Source organism: Mchenga conophoros, linkage group LG19, assembly GCF_057382185.1.
Source record: "Mchenga conophoros isolate Kocher_MC1m ecotype Shallow Benthic linkage group LG19, M_conophoros_male_GT1.1, whole genome shotgun sequence".
NCBI classification, from domain to species: domain Eukaryota; kingdom Metazoa; phylum Chordata; class Actinopteri; order Cichliformes; family Cichlidae; genus Mchenga; species Mchenga conophoros.
The window spans coordinates 6,255,369-6,282,103 of NC_140544.1; the positions used below are offsets into that span (position 1 = coordinate 6,255,369).

At 41.7% G+C, this 26,735-nt stretch overlaps 2 protein-coding genes across 3 annotated transcripts; one reads left to right on the forward strand and one right to left on the reverse strand.

Annotated features, from left to right (window-relative positions):
- Positions 1 to 6,713: 6,713 nt before the first annotated feature.
- On the reverse strand, positions 6,714 to 21,917 carry trmt61a (tRNA methyltransferase 61A). The gene is made up of 4 exons (XM_085256578.1): positions 21,746 to 21,917; positions 20,058 to 20,401; positions 12,356 to 12,622; positions 6,714 to 7,391 (listed from the first exon to the last, which is right to left on the reverse strand). Exons 2-4 carry the CDS (start codon positions 20,383 to 20,385, stop codon positions 7,096 to 7,098), a joined length of 891 nt encoding a protein of 296 aa, XP_085112704.1. The 5' UTR covers positions 20,386 to 20,401; positions 21,746 to 21,917; the 3' UTR covers positions 6,714 to 7,095.
- ckba (creatine kinase, brain a) lies at positions 21,088 to 26,020 on the forward strand. 2 transcript variants are annotated; one of them, XM_085256576.1, is made up of 8 exons: positions 21,088 to 21,246; positions 23,658 to 23,845; positions 23,963 to 24,117; positions 24,201 to 24,333; positions 24,805 to 24,976; positions 25,069 to 25,192; positions 25,288 to 25,477; positions 25,685 to 26,020. In XM_085256576.1, exons 1-8 carry the CDS (start codon positions 21,236 to 21,238, stop codon positions 25,861 to 25,863), a joined length of 1,152 nt encoding a protein of 383 aa, XP_085112702.1. In that variant the 5' UTR covers positions 21,088 to 21,235; the 3' UTR covers positions 25,864 to 26,020. The 2 variants fall into 2 exon arrangements, with proteins under 2 accessions (XP_085112702.1, XP_085112703.1); XM_085256577.1 differs by lacking the exons at positions 21,088 to 21,246; positions 23,658 to 23,845 and adding exons at positions 22,456 to 22,613; positions 22,986 to 23,187.
- Positions 26,021 to 26,735: the final 715 nt, after the last annotated feature.

Here is a 26,735-nt window from a genome sequence, read left to right on the forward strand (position 1 = left end):
GACGCAGTACTTTTCCAACGGCTCCTACCTGATTATAAAAAAAATTGTCATCCTGCTGCAATACAGATCCTTCTCCACAAAGAAATGTTTGAAGGTGGCGCATGTGTCTAAAGAAAGCAGTGCTGCTTGACCTTAGTCAAGGACGCAGAGGTCCAAGTAGCAAACTATACACTGTGTTTGGTGTAGGAATCATGTGGGTTTCTTTTTTTTAACAGAAAATAACATAAATACTCATCATATTTATGTTATTTTGATTATTTCATAGTGCAATATCTTGCGTTTTAAAGGACCTATATAACTGAGTTCACAAGCGTGCTATTAAAATGAATGAGACATTTTTAATCTCCTGCCGTGTGAATCCTCTCAGAGCTCCATGCAGAGTTTCTGCAGGACACAGGAGCCCCTCTCAGGGCCACAGACACTGTAACAAAGACTCAGCTGATGATGGCTCGGTGACGTCAGCACGAGCCAGAACAAAGCCTCGCCTCCGACCTAACACACTGCCTACAAGGCACGCCGAGTCATCTGCAGGTGTGGATTCTCCCTGTGAGCACTTTTAGATTTCAGGACAGGAAATGTTCCAGAGGTCGCACAACTGCTGATTATCCGGAGAGACAACAACAAATTCAGGCAGAGAATTAGAGTTTAAATATGTCACACCGCATGTATTCTAGGTTACTGTTTTCCCAGGCCCATAATGGGCCCAGTGTGTCCACTGATGAGTGCCCAGTTTCTCCGTTGGATCATTGCCAACAGTTCTGTAATTAAATGGAGACGAGTAAAGTTGCAGGCAAATGCTGATTAACCCTCCATTGTTGTCACACTTTGAGGGCGACCCCAAACCTTTAACGGTTGGCTGCGGTCCAGACTGCTGCGGTAATGCTGGTGGAGGGTCACAGCAAGATGGGTGGTGTTGAATTTTAATGAGCGTGGTTCCCAGGGAAGGGGGGAAAAAGCTGTCCCAGCGGAAGGTCGAAAAGCAGCGACGCTATCCTCTAAATCCCATTTTATCTCTATCTCTGGAACTAGTATTCCCTGCTAGATGTCATGTGAGGAGTCACATGACATCTAGATAGCATATGATAGGATACAGTGATAATTAAAGTGAGTTTTAAAAAAGTCAAAACGAGAGAGGTTCTACTGCTTTTCTCTGTTTCAGTCTTTTAAATAAAAGCACCCAGTGCTTTAAATAAATACAGGTAAAATTTGTGAAGGCTCAACTTTTTCTACTCCTGGTCCAACTGCCTTCAGATCACTAACAATCTCCTGTGTAGTTTGGGACTTTGATATTCTGTCTTCATGACACCATAAAAATTAAGAGATTTCTTCATTTCTTTGTAAGAGCAAACTTGCAAAATCAGCGGGGCATCAAATAATTTTTATAGTTTTGGTACTTTTCTGCAATGCCTCCGGCTGAAGAAGCATCGTAGATAAAGTGAGCCGGGCCTTGGGGTTTATGTTCAGTGTGAGCTCCACATGGTAGCCGGTCAGCTGACAGAGAGAGTAGATCGGCTGCAGGTTCATGTTGCGGAGAGGCCAAATAAAACATGTAGTACAAGCAAACACATCGCTGGTTTCACAATTCAGTATCTGCAGCTTTCAATGCTGACTCTACCTCTACTAGACAACCTCCAAAAAGCTCCAGGAGACGGTTTTGAAAACAAAAGACAAACACCATTTGCATCCCTACAGTTAGTGTTGTGGCTCCACTTTATGGAAAAACCAATAAATCATTCATTATATGCACATGGTGCAGCTGTGATATTCTGCCTTTTTTTGCATTTCTATAACAACGCTGTGTTATAAATAAGTTACCAGATTATGCAACTGAATAATTTCATGCCAATTTATTGCCGTGTTTATAAATAAACAGCGACTAAAACTGATCAATTGTTATGTAGGAAATGACTGGAACAAGCTCTGCATCAATATTTCATACAGTAATTAGATCACAGAGGAGGCCGGGATGGAAACATTTGTCCCTCGCTGACCGTCACTGTGTGAGAAAATGGGTCACAGACCTTTATCACTGCTGCATGACACAATCAAGGGCTCAGTGTGCTGTTTTTTTTATAATGCACCACAATAAATAGGAAGTATTACCCCGAGTGACCGGATGAAAAACAAACGAGAAAGAGAGCAAAAATACGAGCTGCACAAGATATATAATGAGATATGGCCGGGACAATGCTGATTTAATCGGAATCTGCACCAGGGGACAATTTGGGCGAGTCAACACAAGCAGCAGGATTCGTCCTCTGAAGATCATGAATGATTTTTTTCAGTAGCTAAATCACCAAATGTTAAAATGCTTCTTGCCATTTCTTTAAGTAGTCTTCAGGAATAGTTCTCCAGGCTTCTCGAGGCAGTCAAAGCTCTTCTTTGCTGGCTGTCTTTTGTTCTGTTCTCTGTGAGGATAATCACACTGCTTCAAATATTGTTCAGGTTCAGGCTCTGGGGAGGCCGATCTTCAGCCCCTGCTGTGCTTTACAGACGGCTGTGGACACTCACTGTTGTATCTCCGCGGTCAGGTGAGACCGAGACGACAGGTCACGACAACTCGAACAGAAACTCTCACATTTTTCTAATTTGGATTTATCACTAAAACCTGTTTCCACTGATTTCATGAGTTAATAATTAAATAAATATAAGTAGTAGGTCCAAAACAGGTTTCTATGCAGCTACACAAATTATGTTTTTTTAAAAATATACAAAAAATCTAAAATTTTAAATATTGTAACTTTAAAATCTTGCTTTATAAACACATTTGAGTACATTTTTCTCCATTAATGCAAACTCCTCTACAGTAGATTCCACTTGATCCTGTGTTTTTGTGTGTATAAAAGCTCACAAGTCTGCAGATCATGTTCTAGTGCATCTTTGTGCAGTCCCTCCTGGCAGGACTGCAGCTCTGCTGACCTCTGACCTTTAGCACCTGAATTATCTGCTACTAATTTCATTACTGGAAACCGATCCATTATCTTTTCATCTTTCTGAAATAAATCTTGAAACACATCTACCGTAGAAACGGCTCAGACATCGACAAATGCAGTTATTGATCAGATTAAATCCATTTGTGCTGCTGTTTTGACAGCAGCCTTTGTGTAAGAGGTTTATTTGCACCAATGAGCGACAGCACAGCTTTACTCTTTTCAGCCTCTAATCTAATCATCGCTACTTTTGTCCACTCCCTCTCGTTCTGTTTTAGTCCCACCAGGATTAAAGGGTTAAAAGAAAAGAACAGAGGCTTCTTCAGAGCAAATACACTCAAATACAAGCAGTTTAGTGTTGACATACAAGTAAAACATCATAACAAATATATCAGACTGTATTTGTATATAGAAATACAGTCTGATGTTGAAGTTCTGTAGGTGGTGAAGAAGTACTTCACCACCTACATGGGGATGGAGTGAAGTTTCAGAAAAAAAGCATCAGTTCTTTATTTTTGATTTATTCTGTCAGTTATACAGCAGCTTTCTAAAAATCAAGTCTATACTTACGTTTAATTTTTACATTAATCTTACACAAAAAACAGCTTTAAATTTTACCTAATGAGAATCATGAAATGAGATGAGCAATTAAGTCATTGCTCGTCTCATTTGTCCTTTAATTTAACAAAAACCTGTTTAAAGTAAACAAAATCTCAGTTATTTTAGTCTTGAAAATGCAAACCCTGACTTGGCTTCCTTGGCCATCGTTATCCTGCCTAATCAGAGGCCTGAAACGCCCTCTCGTCTCACTCTGATCGTGATGCGTGACGCCTCGTCTCGTGCAGCTTCCCCCGCTCTCTGGCAGCAAGGATTCGGGCCTGGATATTTGCCGGCTCAGGAGGGCAGAAGACAAGCTGATTATCGGGCGGATTTCCAGCAGCTCAGAGCTGCTATTCCCGGTCTCAGCTGAGAATTAGACCCTCTGGAGCAGCTGCTGCTGCTGGTCTGCAGCTGGGTCGATCGGCTGAATATTGAGGCATCATTTCAGCTTCGATTACATGAGCCAGTGCTCTGAAAGCTGAGTAAAAAACCCCAATTTTTTCCCCATTTGAGAACAAAATTAAGCACATACCCAAAATAATTAATAAGTATTTTATAAAATGTTTTAGCTTTAAACGGGAAAAACATTTTCACAATATTATGGATGTAAAGAAGAAGGCTAATGTCGTGGTTTTCAACTGGTCCTATTTCCATAAGAACAGCTCTGAAAAGAAAAGTTTAGCACAGTTCATTCATTAATATGATGGTTTAAATGTATAGAAATCATAAAAGTATGCTGACTTTGGTAAACAGAGGCTTCACCCTTGCTGCTACAAACACATACATCATCTTTTGAGACAAATTTTCAACTCTGAAAGCCAAAAAAATCTCAAGAGTTTGGAATACAGTGATGTGCAAGAAAGCCTCAAGTATACATTAGTATCAAGAAACATACAAATACGATATCAGAATTTCACCGACCAACACTAGGACGTTTAATCAAGTCAATCTTTGCCAGACAATTCACCTGAAAACGCACAAGAACGAGTCATGTCCAGTTCAGTGAGTCCAGCTGTCCTTGGAGAAACACGCCTAAGAACCCGAACTTATAAAAGAAAATAAAGTGGTGACTTAGAAAGATTCACCCCTGTGCACCTGAGAATGAAACTCTCTTTTTGGCATCTTAGATACCAACTGTTTGCAAGGACTTGGGAACAAATGTTCGATCTTGAATTTGCATCTAAAGACAGAAAACTGAGAAATAGTAAGTTAAAAAAAAGACAACACTGCACCATCAGCACCAAGCAGCTTCCCTTCTCAGACTCCATCACATTTTACAGAATGAATCAGCTTCTAACACCCACCTTCTCAGCAGGCAGCATTACTCACTTCCTCTACCTTCACACTCCCATCTGATGTGGCATGTAAACCTTATATCACCAAGTGCAATGCCAGGCGTCAGATGCAGCGGTATAAAGCAGGCAACCTGTACGGGAAATCTTAATACTCGACCTTAAAAAGACTTTTGATAATTCGATGCTCCGGCCTTGTGGGAAGAGTTTGAAGAAAGCCCTTTCCTGTGCCAGCATGATTGTGTCCTCGTGTACAAAGCAAGGTCCATAAAAGCGTGGGTGGATGAGTTTGGTGTGGAAGAACTTGACTGGCCCACAAAGAGCCCCGACCTCAACCTCATTGAACACCTCTGGGATGAACTAGAATGGAGATTGTGAGCCAGGCCCTGTTATCCAATATCAGTGTCTGACCTGATTCTGGATGAATGGTAAACTCCCCACAGACGTACTCCAAAATCTTGTAGAAAGCCTTCCCAGAAGAGTGGAAGCTATTTTAACTGCAAATGGGAAAGGAACCTGTATAAATGCCAATGAATTTAGAACAGGATGTCATAAAAGGACTGATAGGTGTAATGTGCAGGGGGCCACATGCTGTTGTCTATATAGTGGTACCTTAACTTATCAAACTATAACATCCAGTGCTTTTAATAAAGCACAAGTTTATAGGCCAAGTTTATACTGTTAACATTCTGTCACACCAACTTTTTGAATCACTGATTACAAAATGAAGTGGCTTTCGATTTCAAGAATGATCATCAAGATCTACACCACCAATTCTGGCACATAGAAAACATAAACGACTGAAGTTTTTACTAAACCGTTTTCAGAAAAGGATTAGGTAATTTGAATTTGATGGCAGCAATGTCCCAAAAAAGTTGGATAGGGACATGTTTACCACTGTGTAAAGTCCCCAGAAATGTTTTCCACATTTTAATGAGCTGAGTCATTTCCTGATCATCTTCACATATGGCTTATTCTTTGCATGACGAAGCTTTAACCTGCACTTGTGGATAGCACAGTGAACCGTGACAGAATCATGACTGCTTTTACTTCAGTGCCGCCGGGCCTGCAGGGCATTCACTGGTTTTTGGCCCCAAGCCTTGCACACAGAGATTTCCCCAGAGTCTCTGAATCCGTAAATATTGTGTACTGTACTGCAGATAATGACATATTGAAACTGTTTAAGATTTTATGCTGACAAACTTCATTCTGCTGTGGTTCCACAAAATGTAGATGCACTTTTTGGAATATTGGTGAACCTCTGCCTCCAAGGTGCTCTTTTCATACTAATCATATTACTGACCTGTTTCTCTAACCGTTTCCTTTTAGTATCCCTTAGTTGTCCAGGTTTTTGTTGCCCCATCCCAATTTAAAGATGAGTTGCTGTCTAATTCAAAATGAGCTAGTATTTTTCAGGAAAAGGTAAAATGTTTAGTTCACATTTTAGCATTCTAACGTTTTTGTAAGTGGGGCTGTACCTTCTGCACAGAGCATTTGTTTGGAGACACTATTCGGCTAATGCTTTGCAAAAAAAACAAAAAGCCCTTTATGAGATGATAAATGAGAACACCCAGAGCTCAAATTAAATACAGCAGTAATGATTTCCTGCTACACCGGATCTCTCCTTTCAAACAGGGGAGGGGGAAACCTCAATGGATGCATTTGACGGAGCAATCACTCAGGGTGTTTATGACAGGTGGAGGTGTCTGTGTGGAGGAAGGACTGCAGACAGATTTTTTTCCTTGTATAGGAGACTTAACAAACAGATGGAATCTGCAGTTTAACAGGAACATACACGGTTTATGTTTGAAATGTAACAAATGTGTGGTTTCATGCTGTTAAATCAAACTTCAAAGCTTCTGTGCTTCAAAACAGAAATATGACACAAATATTGTCCCACAATCATTGTATTTATTGAAAATAATAAAGCTCCTTCTTCCCCAACAAATAAAAGCAGAGGTTATCTGTAACTCTTATGAAAGGGAGAGCCAAATAATCAGCTATAATCTCAGAATTATAAATCTTAATCTTCTCAAATGAAATTGCTCTTCAATTCATTTTCAGTCCTGCTTGATGAAAGCATCGAACCGGTGCCAACTGACGAAGCACAAAATTATGTAACGCGCAAAACTGTAAATCCTCCCGGCGCTGCAGTACCAGGCAGGGACGGGAGGAGCCTGGTGCTCCTGCTGGATTACCCGAGCCTTAGGAATGACACCAGAGTGAGGTGGATTATAAACTCTGTTCCAGAGAAATCCCTCTCACTCCAAGCTTTAGGTTCTTGGTTTGGTAGCAAAAGTAAGGTACCCCGTGTGGCCGGGCATTTCTCTGGGCAGCGTGGTGGTCTTCAGTGAGATGGAGGCGTGGTTCGGAGGAGCAGCGGGAGTCGCCTCCTCTGTGGTTTCGGGATCAGGGCCGAAATCTGGCAGCGGTAGAGAGACAGTTCGGACATCGTACTCTCTCAGCAGCACCTCCGTGGTGCTGATGTCTTCGAAGCCCTGATCCTGCAACGCCTCGCATGTTTTCTGAACTTGCTCTATGCATGGAGAGAAGGAGCACAGCCGACCACCTGCAGGAGACGCAGAACAGAAAACAAACCACAAGTAAACACGAAGCTCCCAAAAAAGTATCAAGACCATGTGTGACCACAATCGTTTAAGCGCCCTTTGTTGTCAACTTATCCCAGTATTGGTCAGCTCATGTTATTTAGAGAGGTAATGCAACATAATCGCTGCTTTGAAAATAATCATGACATCACTTCCTGTCTAGCTTCTAAAACACTACTTTCAGTAACCAACTGCAGTCTCCTGTGCAGCTGAACAAGTGCGTCTGCTACCGTATCTTGTTTTTCCCGATATATATAAAACTCAAAGCTCTCTTCTACGGTCCTGTCAGAATTCCTGCTCTTGAAAGATATCCAGTGTTCATGACCATTAAATTGAGCCCGAAAACCTTATTTTGTCAATGTCACGGCCAAACAAGGTTTGTATTTGTCTTTAAAAAGACAAAAACCAATATTTCAAAGCAGGGTGTGAGTTCTAGTTTTTGGCACGTGTAATCAGCTGTAACGTTATCATCAGGACAGCGGAAAGCATTCTTGTTACCGTCACCAGATTCAGGTTTGCGTCTCAAAAAGTGTTGCAGTAACAGGAATGAGCTGTCGTCGCCTCAGTGTCCTGGTACAAAGTCTGTTTTTTATCCATATTTTCAATAGTCTGAAGTAAGATCTTTGACCTGTTACTGTGCAAACTGAACAATAATTACCGTCAGACTGCCAGGTTGTATTGACTCCCAACCCTTCTGTTTAATGTCAGTACGAGACATCTCTGCACATCTTAATCTGTTTAATCTGAGTTTATCTGCTAATCATTACACAGTATCATCTTTAGAGTTATTTTCATCACTCTTTCTCAAAGCATCCAAGTATAGAAAGTGTTCCACGTTTATAGTCTGAAAACAATTCTCCTCAAAAACATCCCTGAATGAAGATTCATAACATAAACCAGATTTGTAGACCTGATATGGACCGAGAAGACATTGAAGTATCACCCCTGGGATCCCTACGATACTACACCTTCTATTAATAATTTGTTTCTTTCCAAACACCCTGTAGCACTTTCCAGGCATATTTCCTTCCTAACAAAGCAGTCCTGTGACCTGCTGAGTCCAGACTGCAGCTTGCGGCTCATCAGGGGATAAGCCGGTGCTTTAATGAACACAGATCACCTACTGGCCACGGCCTTTCGTCTCCAAATGAATCCTTGCTGTGATCGCAGCGTGAGGCTGGAGCGACCAGCCAAGAAAACTCTCACTGGCTGTCCTGAAGCCCAAAGAATGTGACTCTGAGCGATGCAGCTGCATTGGTCAGGGGTTAGGGTTAACAAATTTAAACATCTTAGAGTGAAAATCTTAAGTGCCTTAATAGGGGTTTAATATGGAGAATATAAACTTTTCTAAAACCAACACCAACTAATGTTTCAAAATATGAATATGGTGACACCAAGACAAGCAAGTGAAACACACTCAGTCTAAATCTGTGGATTCTCTGTTTGGATGTCTCTGATTGAGCTGCTTATGTAATCAAAAGGCTGCCGTGTGGCTCTCTGTCATCTGTAACCTGTCGTTGTTCAGTCACATTCTACTCATAGACCTGCTCTTGCACCACATTATACAGCATTTATTGTAGCACAGAAAGAACAGGCAGGTCCACCACCACATACACTACTAGCAGAGTACCTGCTCTGGTTACAAACCTAAAGTCTGACCTGATGGTTGCACTGAATGCAGATGTCACAACAAAAAAAAGAGCAAAAGAATAAGATGTTTACATTTTCGTCTTTGATTACTGGCTTGTTGTTTCATGCTACAGATACAGGAGTGACCCTACGCTGTGTCCCTAAATATAACTTGTAGCCCAGAAGATTACAGCCGTCCTCTGCAGCTCTTACTTGCCACTGTTGCCGGTTTTTAAAAATCACTTAACACCCAGAAGTGGAAAAAATACTGCATTTTGACTCATGTGGCACGGCTGACAATAAAAGGATCACATCTGCAGTCCATTGTGTCTGTAAACACTGAAGGAGACGGCGGGATTATTGAGATACTGGTCGTTCCTTTGGCCAACAGAACCAGCGGTCTCCCTCGAGACAGCATTAAACACATTCAACACATTCAACAGCGGTCTCCTGGAAACCACGGTGAATACACAGGGAGGGGCTGGGTTGATGATTATACAAGGGTGTTTCAAATGGTTATTAGGGGCCCCGAATATCAGCCGCACAAATGGCTTTAATATATGCACGAAACTCTGATTCCTAGTTGTAAAGTTTAAGGTTCTTGAGTGTCTGAGACCATGGGACATGTTTGCTTTATACTTGCATAATACCACCCATAAGTCTGCGAGGGGGAGCTCTGATAGGATTCAGGATCCTTCTCAGGGAACAGCCGAACACAGGGCCGGGCTGCTTGCCAAAACATTAGGAGAATTACAACTTTGAGAGAGAAAGAGAAATATTTCCCTGCCCCTTGTCTCACACTCTGTTGACTAAAGAAAACGCGCTCTCAGCTATTTTATTCCTCCAGTCTCTGCAGTTCTCAGGCAGGTTCTGAAGATGGAGAATTTCTTTTCAACAGAATAAGATGTATGAGTTTTTAATCATGACAGAAGCTGTAGATGATAATCCCACCAGAACCCTGGTGTTTTAATTGATTATGATATGGCCTCAGCAGAAAGCACGTCTCTTTCACTTCATGTGGGAGCCTGAGAGTGTGTAAACCCCACTCCTGGGGACTGCATCCCTATCACCAAGCACACAACACCCCATTCTACTTCTATCTTTGTTAGTTTGTTTACTATTACATCTTTTTGTGTTTAGCTGGAACATATTGGGGCATTGATGTTCTGGGGAAAACCCAGTTTGAACAGTGGGCAGTAAACCAAACCTTTCCTCGTGGAGCCTCATCAAGCAGCTCTCGGCCTGCAGCATAACCCTGTATGGTCATGGGACTGCTTCTGCAACAAGGCTGCACTCTATTTATCTCTATCTTTGTGTGTGTGTGTGCGCGCGCATGCACGTATATGCATGCAAGGGCCAACAGCTCATGGATGGAATATGTAGCTGTGGCACCATAAAAGGGAGTCAAAGAGGTGGTGGGAGAGTTTCAGGGCAGCATCCTCGTCCCCTCTGCATTCCTGCTCATACTCGGCTTACTTTGTAAAATCATTCATGAACTCTGGCTTTAAGATTCATAAAATACTAATCTTCTGCATATTAACTCTGACTTGGATTGAGATGTTAAATTAAATGTGACTGTGAAAGAAAACTTCAGTGCTTGTCGTGGCAGAATAAATATTGACACCAACTCCAGTTTGTGTTTTCAATGCACAGATGAAATTTAAACCCAGGATGTAGCAGCTAAGCTAAGCAAGTGTTCACCTACACAAGTGTATTCCAGTATTTTGGCCAAGGTGACTTTCTCAGGGCAACTATGTAGAGCTCAGCAGATTCTCATTACAGAGGACAGAGCCATGGTTTTTGGCTTAAAGTGTTTTACAGTAAACAAAATATGAACTCTCATGTCCACAAAAGCAGATCTTTGTTTATATAATTTCTGTGGCAGTATTTGTGCACATTAACAATAAAGCAAAGAATATACTTTCTCACTGTGTTACTCATCTAGTGTTGGGCTGTGCTAATGGATTATTTTGAGAGTGGCCGGTGACCACGATGGAAAGTTTTTCCTGTTCGGACCAGGGCCGACCCATCAGATGTAACGGATTCTGTGTTGACCTGCCGCATCCTGACGTGAACCTCTACAAATGTAACCATCAGGTCGTGATGCTGATCACAACAGCTGTGACTCTGCATGGAAGCAAAAGGCCATGCAAACCAAAATAACCACGACAGACTGAACTAAACAAGCATCTTTCTTCTTCTTCTGAAATAAAAGGTAATCTATTGTGGGGTTTAACTGCATCTTCACCTGGAGGGCGGTAGAGTTCTACAGTAACAGTATAGCCTACTGTCATTTCCTCATTTTCAGAGCCAATTCATGCATGAACCCCACTGATTCTGAAACAGATAAATAGGACACATGGTAGGAATGTGGCCAATGTGTTCTCAGATTAATGTGAAACTTCTCAAATAACCCCCACCCCTTTAAAAATAAATAAATTAAATAGTCATTGGGCTAAAGGTGCAGATCTTGTGAGCTCTACACAGCTCATGCAGTCTGAATTTATCGCTAACCACTGGTCCCCCCAGTGAACTGCCAACATGCCCGGGCATGCTGCAGATCCTGGTTGTCAACGACGCCTACGTGCTTTGTAGCTCACTAGCAGAGTTTGGATTGTGCTCCTGTTACTATGAAATACCACAAGGGCAAGGTTAATGAGAGCCGAAGAGCAGGATCGATGGTTGTTCTGGGAGTGCAGAGTGTGGCGACACGGCCGGGGGGAGATAAACTCATGGACTGGTATTTTAAAATGTGCCCGTTCACAGTCATGTTCCTGAAACACCAGGACGAGTCACGCCAAAGTCATCATCAGGTGGTGCTGATTATTTGTCTGACAACACACACTAAGTACACGTACACACAAAGCAAAGTACTTAACTATCAGGATCCAGATTCTCTTTCCTAATTTCTGCATATAGTTAGATCGCAGTCAGACTTAGTGGAAAAATATTTCTTACACATTTATGTGAAGAACAGGTAAACATGAGCTGCAGCACAGCTCGCAGTTTGGAGGAATCTGTATCTCCAGCTGGAATTGATCCCAAAACCTTTTACTTTTCCACCTGTAATCTTTCTGTGTGCTATCTGGGAAGACCTCTGTCTCCTGCTGATGCCCGGTTACAGAAACACAACAGGTCAAAAATAGAGCATGAGCCTACAGTCAGCCATGATGCAAACCATCATTGCTCGACCTTGCAATTTGTAGACTGAGCTAGCTGAAACACCCTGACTTGATAGTCATCTTGCTACACGCTCATTAGAGCTCTCCCCCTCCCTCACATGCACACTCACTCTTACCGTGCTTCTTCATAGCAACTTTGGCGTGTCCCACTGCATCCCAGGGTCTGGGGATGTCAAGGAAGACTGCATCTGCCACCCCTGTCACTCCAAAGCCATCCTTGCACACATCCTGGTTCCTGACGGTGACCAGATGATCCACGCGATGCTCCTTAAACTCCTCGGCCACCTTCTCTGCGCGCTGCTGGTGGAACTCCACTGTGTGGAGGTGACCTGTTGGGGCAATGGTGCGCAGGATGGCGTGGGAGAGGGAACCACTACCTGTACCTAGAAAACCACAGACAACAAGGGTCACGTAGTGAAACACAGAACATCTGAGAAGAACGCTTTAGTCTACACGAAACGGCCATTTCAAAATAAAAGTCAGCAAGCACAAACTAAATAACCAAGAAAGATTCAGACTTAAGGTATTATCAAACCTCATCTCTGTGTGTGGACAAAGCACTGCTAAAGAACTGGTCTTGGACAACACTTCACATTATGTTGCATGTATAGCAATCTCACTGACTTCCCTTAAATGACCAGTCTAGATACAGATACAAATTTTCGGGTTAAGTATTCTACGGAACAACGCAATCTCACAAAACCTCAAAATGAGGTGCTGTTGTATTTTAGAATAGACAGTAAACGCTGTCCTCAGTCAGTAGAGCCAGATCACAGATCCGACTACAACACACACCCACATTTTCACACTGCTCTGCTGTCTACTCTGGACGATAAGTGGACGCTACATTTCCGAGCAGGCCTTTTTCACCCTGAAGCAGCCCCGTGCTGTGCCCTAAACAAAGCCCACTAATTTACAGCTTGTGAACAAATGACACAAGTGATTGTGATTTTACAGGGAAAGTTGGGGGGGTGGAAGGGAGGACACCACTCTTCATGTGACTTGTTCGGGCAAGGAGTGTCGGGAACACAGCCAGAGGCCAGCAGATCCCCTCCTCCTTCTTCTCTCGACATTACATCACCACGGCCTTTGTTATTGTGGTGACAAAGAAGGCAGTGTTTAATACACGGCAGCGCTTTGACTTGCTCAAAGCTCAAACTGCTGGATTGGATGGTCTGTGCCTGCAAACACAGAACATTGAAAAACTGGAATGGCTGCAGCAGGAAACACTGGACCACATTAGAAGCTGGGGATACTTTAATAACGAGCCCTGTACAGGGCTGACAGAGCACGTCGTTTAGAAATGTTTTCGACTTACATTGCCTCATTTACAGAAAATGAAAACTTAGTCATTGTTTCTGTAGAAAGACTGAACTGGAAATTCTGAGTCACTGCACTAAATTAAGGTTAGACTTTGGTCAAAGGGGGGAAAAAAAAAAAGCACACACTGATATAATGACTACAGTATCAAGAACATTACTGATGGAAACCTTGCAGATGCTAAAACAATGAGAAATCTAGGTGGTGATATGATGCACCGCACTGTAACACTGCAGAGAATTTTGGTAAGACACTTGTTTATAAACCAGAGTTTACAGTGGAGGCTCAGACAGTACCTAAATGCTACTTGCATACTCAGACCATCAGCCAATGACTAAAAGTCTCTGGACCTCAGGCGTCATGCCAGGATAGTGACATGCTCAGTTTCCATTATAGTTACCCTGATTAAAAGGGAAGAATGATAGCAAAGTCTGGCATACACACATACTAACGGGAACTTTCGAAATTTTAAATTAAACCCAGAAAATGAGTTTTTAATTACAAACTGGCATTACCGTTCATCATCAGTGCAGCGTCTGAGTGCAAAGTCTGGAAAATCTGGAAAAGGACCACAATTGATAACAAGTGTCTCTCTAAATGGAGACAAATTAAAACACTGAGAATGAGAGAGTGCTGGTACTGCAGAGATGAGGACTGCTCCACTTAACATCCGAGTGCACTTATTTCTCACTTTAGGACTTAATACGATAGTGACTATGGAATACTGGTTTCAGTATGAGCCAAAAACTGAAAAAGGGAAACTCGATTATGATGTGATACCACACTAAAACAGGACAAACATCTAAAAACAGGACATATAGAAGCAGCTGGTTTTACACAGAACAACAGAAAAAAATAGGCATCATTGAAATGATGATGATCAAATTTTAGCAACAACAAGACGAAAAAAAAGGTGTAAGCAGTGCGACGCATTTACAGGAGACATATGCTGTGAAAACTGTGAGATACCCTTCCAATGTGAGGCTTTCACGCCCATTCTGAGTAATGACGTTACAACAAAGAGTCATGTTCTGACTAAGTGTTGGGACACGAACAGTTGACCTTTACTATAAGTCGAGAAAGTGCATTTCAATGATTTTAAAAAGCCTCTATCAACATTTCTAATTTGCACACAGTGTTACACTGATTTTAGTGGTTACAATGTTTATTGTTGCATTTCAGGTTTATCATGCTAAACCTGCTCTTTAGTACTAAGGGTGTAGTGTTTGAAACTGACATTCCTCCCAAAAACCCCAAAAGGAAATTCATCAGACTTCCTTTTCTGAATGTTTTTTCAAAGTTTTAGACAAGTTGAGTTATTTCCCTGCGGTTCATGAGCAGCACTGCTAACGAGACAAAAAGGATCATGGGTATTCTATGATGTATTAAAAATAAATCAAACTAAAAACACTAGATACTTATAGCAATTAATATTAAATTAGTATTCACAACCTTTGCTCAGTGCAGCAGCAATAACAACCACAAGTCTTTTTGAGTATGACGCAAAACTTTTGGCAAACTTTCTTTTTAGGTTTCCTCCATTCTTCTTAAACATCATCAGGTTGGAAGGGGGCTGTTGGTGCACAGCCATTTTCAGAACTCCCCAGAGATGTTCAATCAGGTTCAAGCCTCGCTACCGGCAGCGTCACTCAAGGACGTTCAAAGAGTGGTCCCAAAGCCACTCCTTTCTAATCTTGGCTGATTGCTTAGGGTCATTTTCCTGTTGGAAGATAAACCTTCAGCCCAGTTCAGAGTCCAGCGCACTCTGGGGCAGCTCATCTGGAGCAAAGATGTCTCTGTACAAAACAGCATGATGGTTCACTACAGGGATGATATTGGCCAGGTGATGAGCATGACACTTTTTTTCCTTTGCATTCAGACCAAAGAGTTTTATTTTTGTTTTAGACAGACCAGAGATTTTTTTATTTTTCATGGTCTCAGAGTCCTGCAGGTGCCTTTGGCAAACTCTTTGTGGGCTGTCATGTGCCTTTTACTGAGGAGTTGCTTTCATCTAACCCTTCTACCATACAGGCCTGATTGGTTATCCTTCTGCTCTCCACAGAGTAACACTGGAGCTCTGTCAATGTAGCCATTGGGTTCTTGGTCTTCTCACTTACTAAGGCTGCTCTACCACGATTGCTCAGATTGGCCAGGTGGCCAGCTGTAGGAGGGGTCCTAATGGTTCGAAACGTCTTCCATTTACTAATGATGGAGGCCAATGTGCTGCCTTTCTTTTTCCTTAGATCTGTCCCTTGATACAATCCTGTCTCTGAGGTTTACAGAGAATTCCTTGGATTTCATGGCTTGGTTTGTGCTTAAATTTTATTTATACAATACCAACTCACAACAACAGATGCGTCAAGGCAATTTATATGGTAAGGTAAAAACCCTACAATAATACAGACAAAACAAAAAACCCTCCAATGCAGATTTATCGATTTTTGTTTTTCATTTTTAATAAATGTCACTTTGTCAATATGGGGTATTTGTTTGAGGAGGAGTTTTGAAGGTAAAATGAAATTAATCTATTTGGATTAAGGCTGACAAATTGTGGGACAAGTAAAACGCTGTAAATACTTTCCAGATGCTCTGTACTACATCAAACATGTAGCTCTTGTCCTCGTTAGGACGTGGGAGACTGTCACATGGTGCGTGTCGCTTTTAAATTTTCGGAATCTTAAACCTTAGTGTTTTAGATTCAGACATGTTTTACAACACAACATGTAAGAATCAACCACATCCATCTTTTCTCCACTGGGGAAAACAAACAAAAAATACCTACATGACTGTACATGCTACCAACTGAGAGCTTTGCTTCAATGCATGAGTTTAAGAAATGAATCATATCAATGTTTCTAATCTCCTCCCACAACAAGGCGTCAAGTCAGCTGGTAGCCACTGTACAAGAGGAAGTAGTGATAAAGCCAGAGTGGGGGAGGGGGCTGAGAATGGGAATACAACTGACCTGAACTGAAGGTCATTCGTGCTTACTGTTCCTCATCTTGTTCCTACATCGAGTACAACATGGTTACTGGCCAGATGAAATGCAAAACCCTGACAGAGGTCACATAATTTAACTTCCCAGCAATTTAGAAAGTGAAAGCAACAGCAAAATGTCATCTGATCATTAACTTGTGATGTGTGAATGACCCTCAATTCCAAATGTTTTAGTTAAGCTGCTTGAGAGCCAGCTGTAAGAGGATGTTGTGGCTAATGTTGAGAGTGATCATTACAAAGGAGTAAAGTTTAAAAATGGCCAGCTTCCATTGGTCCCTTTGAGTCGTCTTATACAAGATATAAGCGCACAAATGTAGCTTAAAACTGAATCAGACTTTCAAGTAGCTAAAGAGAACCCAGTTATACAACGGAAAGGTATTTATTGTACTTTCAGATTTAATTATTGAGGTAAATGATCTGATAATACACATCTGTAACGAAGATAATATAAACATCAACGATTAGCAGTAAACTGAAAGGTAAAATCAGAGCTGGATATTTTCAGTGAAAGGGATAAGTGAATGCCCTGTTGTAAAGAAAATGTATCTTTTAAAGACTTATCCTCAAAAAATATTTTTGATGACGCATTTCTGAGGTCCTCTGGAAAAATGCTGTTTATGCGGCCTGGAAAAATCATCTAGAAATACTTTCCACTCCACAGTCAGACACACTGTTACCAACCAACAAAAGCACTGTATAAGCAAGGTGTCAGATCCACTCTGGGATTTCTTAAACGTTAACTTCTAAACAACAAATGTTGTTCTGCTAAAGAATGGGCAAACATGAATAAATATTGTGCTTTGCAAAGGCCAAGTTGAGTCTTGGGATTAATCCAACAGAAATGGTTTGGAAGGACATGAAGGGAGCAACCACCAGCATCCCAGTTTAGTGTATTCTGGGCGCTACAACTGAGCATCGGGCTAAAATTTCAGGCTAACGTCAAGGTGCAGAGCTAACTGGCACTTATTGCTAACATTTAGGGCCAGAAAGTGGCATGTAAGTGCAATCCCCAAACAGCCCTCATAGGTGTGGTTAGATTTATGGGTGATTTACAGAGGTTTTGCGGTTTTCTAAAGACATGGGCAGTCGATTAATTTCAATATCAAGAGCAAAAAATAAGACATGCTTTTTTTGGCGTCACTGCAATTAACTGAAAATAAATTGCATGTTGCAAACATTTATTTGAAGCGCTTGACTTAAATATTCTGAAACCTATATTTAGGAAATTTAACAAAAAGAATGCATATGCAACAGGGTTTCCACGTCTTACACACGATCATGTCACTGTGCTCTCTTTATAAATACTAAAAAAAGGAGTAAAGGCTTCGGCTCACACTTGCCCAAGCGCTAAATGTTATCCTGACTTGATGTTCCACCTTCTGACATGTACGGTGTTACCCTTAGCAAATATTTGACAACTTCATTTGCTCTGGACCTGATTGATGACGCCTGATAAAGCTGTGAAGAAAATGAAGCCAGCAGGAAATCATTACCTACAAACCTTGGAGACCAACTTGCCTTCAAGGTGACTCCTCTACAGGAATAAATGCTCCTTCAGCAGGTTTAGCATGTCAGCACAAGAACAGCAAAATTATCACATCCAATCTCTGCTTGTTTACACAGCTCACTGGCAAAAAGTCTCCACAGCACATACTCGCTGTTGTTGTTGACTGTAAGGCTGAAATTTGTGAGTCACCACTGAAATGCTGATTTGTACCTCATTGACAAAAATGATGCTCAAGCGCCCCAAATAAAAAACTATAATCATTCAGGAGTTTACTTAACCATGTGTTTTATCTGCTATTCTAACTTTATTTGTTTAATAATTAAAGGGAAGACTTTTGTTGTATTCTATCTTGGCATGATGAAGCACTGCACCACACGCACACATCTTCTCCTACCCTCCTTTCTGCTTTCAGACTAAGATAAAGTGCAATCCATAGCCAAACACAATAACACACTCTGGGTGATTGCAATTAGACAAATGGAAATGATGGCCAAGCAGTGATCGGAGGAATCCCCGAGGACAAAAAAAATGGGAATGACACTAAAACTGCAGGTTACATAATGTCTGAATGTTCAGAGACACATCTGTAACAATCCCATAATGTTCAATACGAACAGCTGAGTTTCATTACGTGACAACATCTGGCTAGAACTCCAAGGTGTAAACAGGGTGATTCAAATGAGGCGATACTTAAAAGCTGCAACAGAAAAGATTTGAGGGCAAACTAAATTAAAAAATGCAGGACGTAACAAATCAAACTTTGCCACTTTAAGAGTAAAAAAACATTTGTTATAAATCCTCAGGTGAGACATTCTAAAAAGAGGATTTACAGCTTACCTGAACAATGTAACATTTTAATATTTAAGAGTTTCTTGGAGCTTAATTTAACATTTTCTAATGACTTCCACAACAAGCAAAGCTGCACAGGTCACTTACTTTAAAAAAATAAAAATTCAGCTGATGAATGTTGGATCTTACTAATGGATGACATCTCTACATCCATTTCATGAATGTCTGACAGAAGACACGTGCGTTACCCCACTCCAGCTACAGGTTGGATAATAAGCATGTGCTTGACAAGTCAACCTTGTAAACATGTAAAACCTGTCTGTACAGCAAATTACTGCGAGGATTCAGTCGTCTGTTTGCTAAATACTAGGAAGAAAATATTAGTACCCAAGTCATCTGATTGCCTAACATGAGGTGTGGTAAGATTAGATGCTACTACACTAACAGGAGAGACATGCAGAGCTCAAAGAGGGACTACTAAAGTTCTCAATAAATCTGTTTACAAATAAACAAAACAAACAAACAAAAAAAAGAATCAATGCTAAATCTGTCAGCAAAACTAGGGAATCATGTTACTAAAAAACCCACACAGAACAAGTGGAGCTTCAAAGAACAGCTGATTAGTCCCTTGTGAATGCAGAATAATATTTTGGAGTGACATGCACATCCCAAATCATAGGTTAAGGGTTGAACATAGGTTGACTTGCTAACAAAATCATGACAGAAAACAGCTGAATATTTGATGACAGAGACTGGTGCAGCATCAGCAGCATCCACCTTTAAGACTTGACTTTATGCTCAAGCAGGAGCACTGATACCTTTTTAGTCAGCAGTGACCCTATAAAAAGCCACACAGACCCTAAAGAGGGATGATGGTCATAATCTACCCAATATAACTGAGCTGACAGCTGCAGTGAACAGACCTGTGAGTGAGCTTCAGCTTGATAATCGCTTGCTAATTCAAATAGACCAGTTTGTCCCAGCATCAATAAAACACCCAGTATACATAAAGTTTGTTTTAAAACAGATTAAAATAGCAATCCAATAACATAGTGCACTGAAACCTTTCACATCAATTGAGATCACATTTCTTTATGATTTTCTATGTTTTTGGAATATATTGTTAAAGCAAACACACACACTGATAACCCTTCCTTTCTAGAACGGTTTCCATCCACGAGACATCACCATGATGCCACCCTCACCTGACTCGCACACGATGGAGCCTGGCTTCAGCTCCAGCATCATGGTAATGAAGGCGATGTCTGTGGTGTAGAGGATTTGTGTGCGGTGCGGCAGGGCAACTGTCCACAGCTCCGGCGTTGGGTGGAGCACATGGAACCATCCTTTGCTGCAGGTCACCTTTGACCCGTAACGCTGACCAATCAGGTCTGTGGAGTGGCGAATGACTCCATAGCGTGTCTGCGTTTGGGCACCCTGCTGCACCTTGACAGGCATCACATTGTTGTGGCTCAGGTAAATGATGGCAACATCCCCATCTTGAATGAAGTCCGAGTACTCCACAAAACTCATCGTGAGCACGGCCACTCTGGAAAAAGAAGACGGGCCTACTTAAAGGGCATTTTTTCTTTTTACTATTTTAATTACACTGATGTAGTTGGTTGATCACTAATTTGACATATTTCACTCAACTTACAACTTTAAAATCAGGATAAGCCAGGGGTGGGCAATTCCAGGCCACGAGGGCCGGTGTTCTGCAGGTTTTAGATCTCACCTTGGGTCAACACACCTGAATCACATGATTAGTTTGTTACCGGGCCTCTGGAGAACTTCAGGACATGTTAGGGAGCTAATTTAGCCATTTAAATCTGCTGTGTTGGTTCAAGGAAACATCTAAAACCTGCAGGGACACCGGCCCTCGAGGCCTGGAGTTGCCCACCACTGGGACAAGCCATCACTGTGAAGGGATTTTTTTTTTATAACAATTTCTTTTTACCTACAATCTACAGTTCAATTTAGTTTGCAAGCATCTCATGAGGGGAAAGGATGTATAAACTAATATGTTTTACCAAATCTTAATATCTTCCCATTTTGACATTGTAGATTCTGGTTGATCGTTTTGCAAACAATATCTTTTTAACTTTGTTTTCAATTGTATTTTCATTTTTGCACATTACAAACAAGCGGAAAAGGTAGTCTGCTGCTGATGCAGGCTCCTTGTTGCCTTGGTAACAACTGTGCCACTGTCACACGTTAATTGACGGAGCTGCTCGTGAATTGTCACGCGCACTGAACGTTGCTTATTAAATCCAGTATCGTTCAACCTCAGGACCAACGACTGTTTTAGTTCATCTGAACGGCGGATCTACTTTAACCAGCTTCTCCTTCAAGTGAAAAAAGGACAAATTTATATCGGAGAAACATGGAGAAGATGTCAGTGAGATGACTTTACAGTTATATTTCTATTTGTTTGTTAGTTTTAAAGACAACTTTTTTTTTCCTCTGGTATTGAAGTCAAGCAAACTGTGATGGCTTTGCCTATTAGGGGCAGTAGATCGTGTTATATTACCTCTTCGCTTAAATTTAATTTCTGTTTATAGTAAAATAAAGAAAAACAAGTCAATAGAGAATACGTTTTGTGTAAATGATGCTAACGTTAGTTACCTGAGCAAACTAACGTTCATGTTTGGGTCGCATTTACTGTAAATGTTTTTGCGTGTTTGACTGGTTTTGTGTTTAAAGTGGCAAAAATTGTAACTCCACAAAACCGGCAAAAGGCCACAGTGCAAAACGTCTGAAAACATAAGTCAACTTACGAAGTTTTCGTTTCAACGTTTACATGCTAACGTTAGCGATGCTAGCACCTGTTAGAACACCGGCTAACGGCTATTAGCGGGGGAAAAAAAGCAGCCGTTGGAAGCTCTCCACCTACCTCCTTCAGAAGTAGTGTTCTTTGACTGCTGGACAAAACAAGCAAAAAATAGACTTAAGAGGACCAATTCTGTTCTTAATGCGGCTCTATGTTCAGCAGTGACATCCATTCATTCCTCACTCACACATGTGGCGTTGTTTTCAGAGGAAGTTGAATCGATGAAACCGGAAGATAACCCGGTGTACAAAGCAGCAACAATCAGTAAAAACCTCTTTTGCCGAAAACCTGCAGATTCATATGTTTATTTTGTGCAGTTGGTTTGCGAATTTGCAAATTTCGCCTTTGGCAAATATTTTTTTTTACCATCTGTACGATTATTTCCTGAACATTAAATAGGATAATTGTAAAAAAAAATAATAATAATACAACAACAACAACAACAACAAAAACAGTTATCACCAGTAAGTTAAACTAGTGGATGTAAGATTGTAGTTTTACCGTAGTAGGAGAAAAAAGAAATATATGCTACTATGTATTCGTTTGCACTTTAAGTTGCATTCTGTTTTTTAAAGGTGCTGATAATTTGTCTAAAACTAGAAACCAGAAAGCTGAACGTGTAATAAGTAATTTAATGCACTGCTGCAAAAATGCAATAAAGACCACAAAAAACAGAAATGGGAGTGAAATACCAGCGAACAAAAGGAATCCTCGCTGGAGCGCGTCCAATTGAATGAATGGACTACAAATACTGACCAATGGGAGCGGAGGATCGTCTGCTATAAATCACCATCTCAAGTCTTTAGTCCGGTTGGAGAGCTGCTGGGACGCTGCTGGTGGCTTGTGAGCTCCTCGGTCAGGAAAAATAGGGATCTTTGTATCAAGCCCTGGTGGCAGTAGTAATAGTAATAATCCGCAAATTCTACAACAGGTAAGATTTTCGCTCAGTTTAATTTAGAATTAGGTCGCACCGGCAAAATCTCTTTAGCTTTTACAATGAAATTAAAGGCGCTTTTTACTACAGGAACTAATGTTAACATTTGAGTAGTTTTTTAAGGTGATTAAAAAAAAAAAAAAAGAAATACGATCAATTATGCTTAACAAAACTGATGTGGTGCATGTGTTGTCACCTGCTAAACGCGCTGCACAGCGGGATGAATCGTTTATCTGCTAACCCCCCCCCCCCGAAACTAACACCCATTTGTATGTGCATGTCAGCTGTAGACTCAGTCCTGACTCTATCGGTATTTTGCGGTTTGTTTGGGGTTTTTTTCACCGTCTCTCCCTTCCGTCCTCCGACCAGGGATCAGCCATGCCTTTCGGTAACACGCACAACCAGACGAAGATGAAATACTCCTCCGAGCAGGAGTACCCGGACCTCAGCAAACACAACAATCATATGGCCAAGGTTCTGACTCCTGCTATGTATGAGCGGCTGAGGAGCAAACAAACACCCAGTGGATTTACTCTGGATGATGTCATTCAGACTGGGGTTGATAACCCAGGTATTTATTTAAAAAAAAATAAAAAATCCCAAGCAGCTTTTCAGCCAAACTACCATCTGTTCGGTCTGATCCACTGCCTGTAATGGTCTCAGCGGTGCTTTGTGTCCCTGTTTGTGTGAGGGGGAGGCTTTTTGCACTGTGACCTTGTTAAGGGGATAAAGTCAACCAATTTTTACAAACATATGGAGTACTGATTCTATTCGAACCTGCCACTCTCCTCTAAATGGGTTTCCATTTTCAGGCCAGTATTGCACAACTTAAAAGCAAAGTGTAAAGATTACCAGAGTTACATAATGTATGCAGCTGATAGTCCCTGCTGCTTTCAGTTTATTATGTGCGATATTCTCTACTGTATTGAAGACTACAACACAAATGAAGTTGATGTTATAACCCTTCAGGTTGGGATGACCTGGTAGCTGTAAACTGTATGGCAGGTAACTCTCCTCACCCTGTAGACTGTTTCTGTTTAGCTCTGACAAAATGGTCAAGCTGACCCTGAAGAGGCTGTCAGCTGAGGATGAGTACCCAGATCTCAGTCAGCACAACAACTACATGGCCAAGGTTTTAACCCAGGACATGTACAAGAAACTGAGAGAGAGGGCTACACCCAGCGGCTTCACCATAGATGGTGTCATTCAGACAGGGGTTGACAATCCTGGTACAGTAACAGTCCCAGTCTGAGCCCTGACGACACAGAGCACATTTAATTTGTGAGGATGTTTGTTTGTATATTGCTGTCCGCGGTCTCTTGTGACCCTGTTGGCTTCACGTGCAGGCCACCCCTTCATTATGACTGTGGGCTGTGTTGCTGGGGATGAGGAGACATACGAAGTCTTCAAAGACCTGTTGGACCCTGTGATCGAGGACCGACATGGAGGATACAAACCCACAGACAAGCACAAGACTGACCTCAACTCAGGCAACCTGAAGGTACCGCAGCTCTGCCATCGCTTAACAAAGCCGAATTTAACTCTGGAATCTCAGCCAAGCCTAATGTGACTCTGCTCTCTAAGGGTGGTGATGATCTCGATCCCAACTACGTGCTCAGCTCCAGGGTCCGAACAGGCCGCAGCATCCGCGGCTTCAGTCTGCCACCACACTGCAGCAGAGGAGAGAGACGCGCTGTGGAAAAGCTTTCCATTGAAGGTAAGGAGGCCTCTGTACTGAAAGAAGATGGTTAGTGACAGTGATTGTACTCTGCTGCAAATCACTAAGCTGATTTACACAGATGGAGACGGCCTGCCGCCAGATGATTGTTATATAAAAGCAACACAACTCTATGCCCTGAAACCAGTGATTCACGTTGCTCATGCTTGTGGACTCGTTTGTGAGGCAGTAGATGCCCCCTAGTGTTTGTTAAAATGCAGCACAGAAACAAAGGTGGATTAGACTCTTATGACAAATTTATTCTGATGCTAAAAACACTAGTAAATCTTTTTATCTTAATTTGATTTTCCAAAGCTCAGTGTGGAATTGGATCATTTCAGCATTTTTTTTTTCCCCCCAAACTGTTCATCACAGACCGGAACTGCAGCCTAAGAGTAATTTGTCCACAAATGTCATAGTGGATTTTTCATGTCTCAGATCTGTCATAAATCACGGCTCTTGTCCCTGCAGCTCTGGCCTCTCTGTCTGGAGATCTGAAGGGGAAATATTATGCCCTGAAGAACATGACTGACGCAGAGCAGCAGCAGCTCATTGATGACCACTTCCTGTTTGACAAGCCAGTGTCTCCTCTGCTGCTGGCCTCAGGGATGGCCCGCGACTGGCCCGATGCCAGAGGCATCTGGTAATGTCTAGTCTTTAATGCAGTTTGTCTGCCAGGAATATGTAAATCTCTCCACTGGTATTTTGACTTAAAATTGTATTTCCTGTCTACAGGCACAATGATAACAAGACCTTCCTGGTGTGGGTGAATGAAGAGGACCACTTGCGTGTGATCTCGATGCAGAAAGGAGGCAACATGAAGGAAGTGTTTACCCGCTTCTGTACCGGGCTCACAAAGGTTGCTAGAAAAGCCTTAAGTTTCTAATCACTGATCTTTAGCAGAGTTTCTGTTCACATTAGCAAGACTCTAAGAGCATATTCTTATCTGTGCAGATTGAGAGCCTGTTCAAGGAGAGGAGCCATGAATTCATGTGGAATGAGCACCTGGGTTACGTCCTCACCTGCCCGTCTAACCTGGGCACTGGCCTGCGTGCAGGTGTACATGTGAAGCTGCCAAACTTGAGCAAAAATACCAAGTTTGAGGAAGTTCTCAAGAAGCTGAGGCTCCAGAAACGTGGAACTGGTGAGCTTTATTATTTTAGTTCCTACTGCTGGAACTGGTTTGAGTGTTCTCCAAATTTAAAACTACATTGAGCACATTTTCATATTTCACGACTAGTTGCATTTTCCTGAGCAGTACATGACAAAGCCTTGTTTAGAAATGCTCCAAATGTCAGTTTCTGTGAGGTGTGTTGAGTTGCATTTAAAAACCCTTTTGCTTTACCATCAGGTGGAGTGGACACTGCTGCTGTGGGTGGTGTCTTTGACATTTCCAATGCGGACAGGCTGGGCTTCTCTGAGGTGGAGCTGGTGCAGATGGTGGTTGACGGAGTCAAACTGCTGGTGGACATGGAAAAGAGGCTAGAGAAAGGACAGTCCATCGATGACCTGATGCCCGCCCAGAAGTAAATCCCTCCCAAACTCCCATTCTCCTCCATTCCTCACCCACAGTCTACTCTGGTTGACTCAATCCTTGAATGCACTCTATTACAGCTGGGATTTGTATTTAAGTTGAAACTGTTCCTGTAAGTTCTGACATCAAATAAACTGTTCTGTTCAAAGCAAAGCCTGCTTGTAATTCATTGCAGTGAAACTGATGAAATATTTGGAATATTTAATACTAGTCCTGGTAGCTGTGGAAAGGCCTGTAGCTAATTTAAGGCAAATGCAGATAAATGCCACATTTTAAGGGGAGCTGCTGATCTCTTTACATCAGTCTGAACTACGACGAGAGCCACCACCACATTCATTTTAAATGCTGCACAAGATGAGGGGAAAAAAATAAAAATCAATGCAGTGGAAGATTAGGTGCCCGAAGCATCCAAGTGACTCTGGTTGCACTTTTACTCCCTACAAAATGAACTTAAGACATTAAACAAGCTGCAAATTTCCTTAAATGCATTTCCTAATAACTCCAGCACCCATTATGCATCAGCCAGTGTCCTTAAATACAGCTAAGTTTCCACTGACTCTCCTCAGCTAGTATTAGACTGGAATCATGAGACTTTGCTCTTTGTTTTGGGAAACACTGATGCAAATGTCTCAGACATGTAATTTAACCCTATCTTGGTGCAGATAGCACCGTTGAATTCAGTGAAGTTGGTGATAGAAGCAACTTGCAGGTAATTTTTTTTTTTCCCCTCAAACCTTTGAGGCAAAGTTGGGAAACTTTGTTTAAGAGACCTGAATGAATAAACAAGCAGATGTCCCAACATGCACTGACATCAAATGTAATTTAGATGAAGCTGGAAACAAAAGCCCAACACTGATCAGACTCGAGG

Coding starts and splice junctions, on each gene's coding strand:
- trmt61a (XM_085256578.1), bottom strand. CDS start 20,385: ATGAGTTTTGTGGAGTACTCGGACTTCATTCAAGATGGGGATGTTGCC. Junction 12,623..20,057: donor CTCCATCGTGTGCGAGTCAG/GTGAGGGTGGCA, acceptor GTGGTTTTCTAG/GTACAGGTAGTGGTTCCCTC. Junction 7,392..12,355: donor AGTTGCTATGAAGAAGCACG/GTAAGAGTGAGT, acceptor CGTCTCCTGCAG/GTGGTCGGCTGTGCTCCTTC.
- ckba (XM_085256576.1), top strand. Junction 24,334..24,804: donor GGAAAAGCTTTCCATTGAAG/GTAAGGAGGCCT, acceptor TTGTCCCTGCAG/CTCTGGCCTCTCTGTCTGGA. Junction 24,977..25,068: donor CCCGATGCCAGAGGCATCTG/GTAATGTCTAGT, acceptor TCCTGTCTACAG/GCACAATGATAACAAGACCT.